Source organism: Coregonus clupeaformis, chromosome 30 (assembly GCF_020615455.1).
Source record: "Coregonus clupeaformis isolate EN_2021a chromosome 30, ASM2061545v1, whole genome shotgun sequence".
Taxonomy (NCBI): domain Eukaryota; kingdom Metazoa; phylum Chordata; class Actinopteri; order Salmoniformes; family Salmonidae; genus Coregonus; species Coregonus clupeaformis.
In genome coordinates, this window is record NC_059221.1 from 33,937,264 (window position 1) to 33,944,547 (window position 7,284).

General features: G+C 42.1%; 1 protein-coding gene across 1 annotated transcript; it reads right to left on the minus strand.

The window, feature by feature from the left end:
• Nucleotides 1-1,193: 1,193 nt before the first annotated feature.
• mrps25 (mitochondrial ribosomal protein S25) lies at nt 1,194-5,484 on the minus strand. The gene is made up of 4 exons (XM_041855850.2): nt 5,255-5,484; nt 2,874-2,980; nt 2,547-2,634; nt 1,194-1,600 (listed from the first exon to the last, which is right to left on the minus strand). Exons 1-4 carry the CDS (start codon nt 5,386-5,388, stop codon nt 1,411-1,413), a joined length of 519 nt encoding a protein of 172 aa, XP_041711784.1. The 5' UTR covers nt 5,389-5,484; the 3' UTR covers nt 1,194-1,410.
• Nucleotides 5,485-7,284: the final 1,800 nt, after the last annotated feature.

A 7,284-nucleotide genomic window follows, 5' to 3' on the forward strand; every position in this document is an offset into this window, starting at 1 on the left:
AGGGACTCCTTCTGTTGCCGTTAGCTGGTTATGTCCGTTGAGTGACTCAGTTGAAGCGCAGGATAGATGCATTAGCGGTCAGTGAGTGTGCATGATTCATGTGTGTGTGATATCACAGACACTTCTGCAGTGGTCCAAAGTAGGCTAGTCTTTCAATGCTGATTTTGTCCTAGTCTCTCCTTGTGCTATTTTCTCCTCCCAACAGTGGACACTAGTTCTCTCACCCTCTGTTTTCTCTTTTAGTGCACTAATGATGCAGGGTCAGAATCTGTCCTGCTCTGAACAACTCCTACACCCTGCAAACATCCAGTTTACTTTCTCATATGCCAACTTAACTTCAGCCTGTATTTACAGTGTATTTATTATGCAACTGATTCAGCCAAGTCTCTCTTAGCAGCACTTACCATTAACACACAACACCGTTGTTGCAATGGAAATGTTTAGGTCTGAGGCACAGAATAATAGAGCATTCTGGGTAAATGAACCTATCTCAGTTGTCACAGCATCAGCCTTCTTCTCTGTATCCATAAGGTCTTGGCAAAACTTTAGATGTAAGATTAAGTATTTTATCTTCTTTGGATTCTTAATTTCTCAGAGGTAATGAAATAAAACACTAAACCGATTCAACGCTACCTAGTATTATCACATACTGTGGGCAAACTCCTGTTTCCTGTTGAAGTACTTTGATGTTGTATCCAAGTACTGGTTCCCTTGCCTCAGAGTATACAACAGTACTTGTTATTTTGTTGAACTAAAGCAGTAGTGTGTTTGCTGTAATCGATCATGCACCACTAATGCTCAACAGTGTTGCAGCTAAACACAACAGAACATTTTGAAACATGAATGACATGAATAATTTATTTGTGACAAATGTGAATTAACTGTTCACCTTTAGTTGTCACTGGCTGTGTTTACACAGGCAGCTCAATTCTGATCCCCCCCCCCCCACTAATTGGTCTTTTGACAAATCACATCAGATCTTTTCACAACAGATATTTTTCAGAGCTGATCTGATTGGTCAAAAGACCAATTAGTGGAAAAAAAGATCAGAATTGGGCTGCCTATCTAAACAGCCATTGAGGCTCCATCACTCAACACTAATTAAAGACATGACCTATGTGAACAATGGGAATGGTGGCATTTTCATTCATCCACACTACAAGGTGTGTGTGTTGCAAATATTATGCATAAACTCCACACAAACACTTGATTTAATTAATCTGAGAAGCACATTCTAGTTCATCAATCTCCAAATTATCATTATTTACAACAGCTGACATCGAAAATCAAAATATTGTCTGGTTTCCTTTTTGAATGTACAAAAACAAATCCACAGTATTTCCAGTGAAATGTATTTGATATAGTAATATTACAGTTCAGTCCATGATCCCTTCTCCCTGCTGTCCAGTCTCAGTCCTGTGCGGCTGCCATCTGCGCACGGTATTTCCCTGTCAACTCCTTAGGCAGCGGCGTGGTGCCCGGGCAGGGAACCTGGCCCTCCACCTCACAGATACACTCCTTCAGACAGTACTTCTTGGGCCCAAAGTTGGCTGGGTTAGCAGCCTCCATCCTGGCTAGAGCCTCAGCCTGAAGGACCTCACTGTAAGGGGAGAGAATAGACAATGATGAGAGGAAGACAAAATTAACCAGTAACAACAGTATATTGTATTATACACTTAGACAAGAGTAACACCTAACCTTAAAGGGCCAGTGCAGTCAAAAACATGAGTTTCCTGTGTTGTATATACATTTCCACACTGAGGTTGGAATAATTCTGTGAAATTGTGAAAATTATGATAATGCCCTTTTAGTGTAAGAGCTGTTTGACAAGATCGCCTGAAATTTCAGCCCGTTTCGGTGGGATAGAGTTTCAGTTACCCAGCAATGATTTGATATTGAGATAAAAATGTCTGCATTGGACCTTGAAACATTCCTCTTGACATTAGTCTACTGTAATATGATATGCCATTTAGCAGACGCTTTTATCCAAAGCGACTTACAGTCATGCGTGCATACATTTTTACGTATGGGTGGTCCCGGGGATCGAACCCACTACCCTGGCGTTACAAGCGCCATGCTCTACCAATTGAGCTACAGAGGACCAGAGACTTATTAACTCATGGCTTATTCACTGGCATCTAGCCTGAGGACCAGTCTGTTTCTGCTTTAGCTTAGCCAAATCCTTTGTCGTTGTCATGCCAAACAGACTGCTGCAACCCAGGGAGGCCTACACATCTACACTTCTGGGATGTATTCATTAGTCGGATTCTGTTGCAAAATGTTTTGCAAATTAAAAACATTTACTCCAAACGGAAAACGTCTTGCATGAAAACGAGAGTTTCTATTGGACAAATGCAGGTAGGTCCCTCCCCTTTTCGTTCTGTTCGCTTCCTAGAGTAAACGGTTTCGTTGCAAAACGTTTTGCGACAGACCAAACGTTTTGCAACGGAATTCGACTAACGAATAAATCCCTGTTATAGAACCAAATCAAGCAGTGGGCTGTGATGAGAATGGGTATCGGAGGTTAGGGTACTACGAGTACTTACTCGGTCTTGCCGAGAATAGTCTTGACATGTTGGGTGATCTGTTTATGGTCCTTCCCCTCCACATCCACCAACACCTGCTCTCCATCATCTATATAGAAGAGATATACACATAGATCCTATTAAATTACTAATTATATTATTGTATTCTAATTCCTAATTCTATGGATATACCATGTCAGACTTCAAAACAAAAAAACATAGGCCTAATAGACTTGATAAAATCACAACCACAGTATTTATGCAGTAATGACAGATGCACAAACATGTCAAATAGAGAGGCATAGATAAAGGTTCTATCAATCATAGTAAGTACAGAATTGGACTCACCTAGGTAGAACTTGAGGAATGGCGATGGGGTCATGTTCTTGAACATCATAATTTGAACCCAAGGATTTTTGTACTGAATTTGTGGAACATTGAAGAACACAAATTTTCTGCAGAAAAATAGAAAAGATGCATGATGGCCAACCAGGCTGTACCAACTCACTCATAGATCATGATCACTGGGTTATATCTCTGATCCAGGGCGTTACGTGCGTCGAGCTAATGCTAAGCAACTCGTCGCTCGATGGACAGTTTTGGTGCTTTCAGGACAACTGGGAATTCGAAAAGAAACTAGGTCAAATCATGATGTCAGTGATATTCTGGTCGGAATATGGAACGTACGTATCATTAGGATCATAAGAAAAGCCATGCGTGAAATGTAATCCGTTAACATACAAACGGCATGTTACGATTACGGACTAACATTTTAGATATTTATTTCATCACTCAAAATCTTGCCAAAGCATACTCTGTAGGAGGGGTTAATAGGAATTTAAAATAATTTGACATGATTTATAGGAATCGGGTCATCAACATATGGACTTTGAAATGAACAAGGGAGAGGTTAAACGTAGGCTAAGTCTGGCATAAGCTTATTCCCACACTTTACAATAACTCTGTTGCAGTGGTCTTAGGTAGTCTCCATATAGGCTATTCCCTCCATCGCGACACTGCTGCCCAGTTGAAGAGCTTGTGATCTCAATGCAGCACCACGCGCCTTTGGAAAAGCACCCCTCAGCCTCAGAAAATGCCCTTCTAGAGGCATGCAGCCATAGTCATTATATCCTAATGTAGGCCTATTTGCCTACTAGCCAAATAAAGTGTAAAGCATTCATGATGCGTGCAACTCGTCATTCCAACATATTTGAACATTTAATTAATCCTTCATTCAGTTCAGTCAGTCAGTATGTCATCCATTTAGTCATTTGTCTGAGTTGCAATAGGAACTATTCTCAAAGAGAATACAACAGTCTTATCTCCCCGAGTGGCGCAGTGGTCTAAGGCACTGCATCGTTGTGCTAGCAGTGCCACTAGAGATCCTGGTTCGAGTCCAGGCTCTGTCGCAGCCGGCCGCAACCGGGAGACCCATGGGCGGCGCACAATTGGTCCAGCGTCGTCCAAGGTAGGGGAGGGTTTGGCCGGCGGGGATGTGGGTTCGTTTCCCACGGGGGGCCAGTATAAAAAATAAATAAAAGTATGCATTCACTAACTGTAAGTTGCTCTGGATAAGAGCGTCTGCTAAATGACTAAAGTGTAAATGTAAAATGTTATCCATTTGTTTATTGAAATTCTCCAAAGTTCTTTAGCCTACCACTTAAATAATTCAATGTTTAATTTAGGCCTATCCAAATAAAAAAAAATAGGCCTTCAACTTGCAGGCATTGCAATTTAGGCTATCATTTTGGGTACTGCTGTCTTGCAATAATTTTAGCTCAGGATGTTATTGTATATATGTGTCTTTATCATTCTCACACAAGTCATTTGATGAAGGCCAAGCCTATACTACGCCATCTACTGGTATAACGTCGTTATTGAATGCAGTTCTAAAACAAGCTCTAGACTTATTTTGGAAATGAAACCGGAAGCTGCAAAGCAACTTTTATTTTTTATTTAACTAGGCAAGTCAGTTAAGAACTAATTCTTATTTACAATGACGGCCTACCCCGGCCAAACCCGGACGATGCTGGGCTAAAATTGTGCGCCGCCCTATGGAACTCCCAATCATGGCCCCAATCATGGCCGGATTGTGATACAGCCTGGAATTGAACCAGGGTCTGTAGTGATGCAGTGCCTTAGACCGCTGCGCCAACTAACTTCTGGGCTAGAGTTGCTTGATTGACTAGCTAACTTAGACTAGCTATGTTCGGTTCATGTCCTTTGCAGATGCCACATTACTGGCAAAAGTTTGTATGTATAAAAAATATCTGTAATCGAGTAAAGTAAGACTTGAACGGGTAGATGTTCATTCATGTTCGTAATATAAGGCTTGTACTTTTACAGATCTAATTTAACGTTAACGTTTCATGTTTCACATATGGCTTTTCTTACGATCCTGACGATACGTACGTTCAACCTTTTGGCAACTATCTCGCTCCATATCGGAAAGTCTGAGTTCTAGAAAGATGCCCGAGTTTCCGACTTGGAATTCAGAGTTGGGATGACCATTCAAAACGATTTTCCCAGTTGGAGCTCGTTTTTTCCCCGTGTTCCCAGTTGTCTTGAACGCACTGTTAACTCGGCAACTACTGGTTAAATTTCTATTGCATATCTGTATAATTATAACAATGCCACAGAAAACTTGTGATTTTGAAATATCATTGCTCTCTGCATTGAAAGGCTTATCCAACAACAGCTAGGTTAGCTAGCTAGTCCATCAAACTGACCTTGCTCCGTCGCTGAGCTGTCCATGTGTGTTGTAATTTACTGTCAAAATCTTTACTCTGTTTTTCAATACTACTTCTCCTTTCTGGAGATACTCCAGCGTTCGTCTAATGGGGAATCTTCCTTTCATAGGCATTTTTAGTCTTTATTTCCACGTTTCGTTTGGAAATTGAAAGGACGCGCAGCGCTCCAGTGAGGCGCTCCTTGATGACGTAAAATATTTGCGTAAAGTTTAAGGTCGTTACTCGTTACCACAGCCACAAAGTCATAATCCCCGCCTATTTCTAAACTTTGATTTTAAACCTAACCTTAACCCTAAACACACTGCTAAACTTATGCCTAACCCTGACCTTAAATTAAGACCAAAAGCTAATGTTTGTTTTAATGAATTCTGACGATATAGCCAATTTTGACTTTGTGGCTGTGATAACTAGTGGAAACCAACGTTTACTGTCTTCTTCTTCAGTGGTGTTTAACGGCAATTGGCATCCAATGTTTATGGTGCATTATCGCCACCAACTGTACGGGGGTTAAAAAGGAAACTCAATATGGTGAGCTATATCCCAATCCCTCATTTTTTCAATCTTCCATAGCTCCCTCCCCGGGCTCTGTTGCCTGAGAGGGTATCACTGCTAGTGACAGCGCCTCATGTAACTCCTACCCTGAGAAATATTTTACTCCCAGGATCTGCTCTGCCGCATCCACAATAATGTCCATCCCTTTCCCTACACTTTAGCCGTGCCATTGATCACCATTGCCAAAAAAATCTACAAAGTCCACCTTCTTTACACTTAACATCGCTGGATACTGCTGGTGGGAAGCCAACTATGCAGCCTGCATTGAAGGCCTATCCAACACCATGGAGTCCATAGGAGTACCTTTCGTTCCTTCCACCCTTTTGACAGCCTCTGCATGTGGAATTCTCTGGACGGTCCTGACTTTGGCAACCTCATTCTCTTTCGCCCCCATCAGGCATTCCAAAGATGTAGCTATATGCTTTCCACCACAGTTGCAACACTTCACAGCTTCTTCTCCACAACTTCCACATCTTGGATTCTTCCGCCTGCAGACACTCTACATGTCCAACCATTCTACACCGTTTACACTGCAACGGCCTGGAAATAAAAGCTCTTACAGGGGGACTCCACATAAAAAAAAAAAAAAGAATAGACAAGCTCTTCCCTTTCTTGCCATTGACCCAACGATTCATCCTCCGTGCATCAACCACTCCAGGAATACTCTTCAGCTCCTCGATGCCCACTTCCTCTGAGATTCCAGCAATTACTCCCTTGACAGGTGCTTTTCCCTTAGCTCAAAGCATGACACAGCATGGTCATCAATTCACCTGATAAACAACACACACTTCTAGCAAAAACACAAAAAAATCAAGACCAGCCCACTCCTCGTGACCCTCACCGACTCCACTTTACCCACACCTCTCTCCACCATCTTGGATACTTCCAACGGATTTGACAATTCAGGCTCCAATTCTCCCAGAAACCCGCCTCCCACCAGATATGATAAGGTATTCTCAACACTAGGTGTCACGCCCTGGCCTACAGAACTCTAGCTAGTTTGGTCAGGGTGTGAATATTCTGGATTTGTATTTCTATGTTGGCCGGTGTGGTTCCCAATCAGAGGCAGCTGTCGCTCGTTGTCTCTGATTGGGAATCATACTTAGGCAGCCTTTTGGCACTGTCTAGTTGTGGGTTCTTGTTCCGTGTAAGGTTTGTTGTGTTGTACCTTTGGACTTCACGTTTCGTTTCCTTTGTCGTGTGTTTATCGTTAATAAACATGTACGCATATCACGCTGCGCCTTGGTCCGACCCTTCTTTAAACGAACATGACACTAGGTGTCTTCTTTCTCATCCCAACTTTGCTTATTTTCCCGTTCTTTTGTACAGAGGTCCATTCTTCCTTTTGCAGTGGGGGGAGTGTGTCAGTATGCATCATTAGTATTATTAGGGCAAAGGGAGGCACTGAAAGTCCTTTTACACAATAGGAGTAGTGTCCATAGATTTTTTTTTAACAA

Excerpts from the sequence above, each read along its gene's own strand:
- mrps25 (XM_041855850.2), bottom strand. The coding sequence starts at position 5,388 with ATGCCTATGAAAGGAAGATTCCCCATTAGACGAACGCTGGAGTATCTC. Across the intron at positions 2,981-5,254 it reads CAGCTCAGCGACGGAGCAAG|AAAATTTGTGTTCTTCAATG; the intron begins GTCAGTTTGATG and ends ATTTTTCTGCAG. Across the intron at positions 1,601-2,546 it reads ACTATTCTCGGCAAGACCGA|TGAGGTCCTTCAGGCTGAGG; the intron begins GTAAGTACTCGT and ends CTCCCCTTACAG.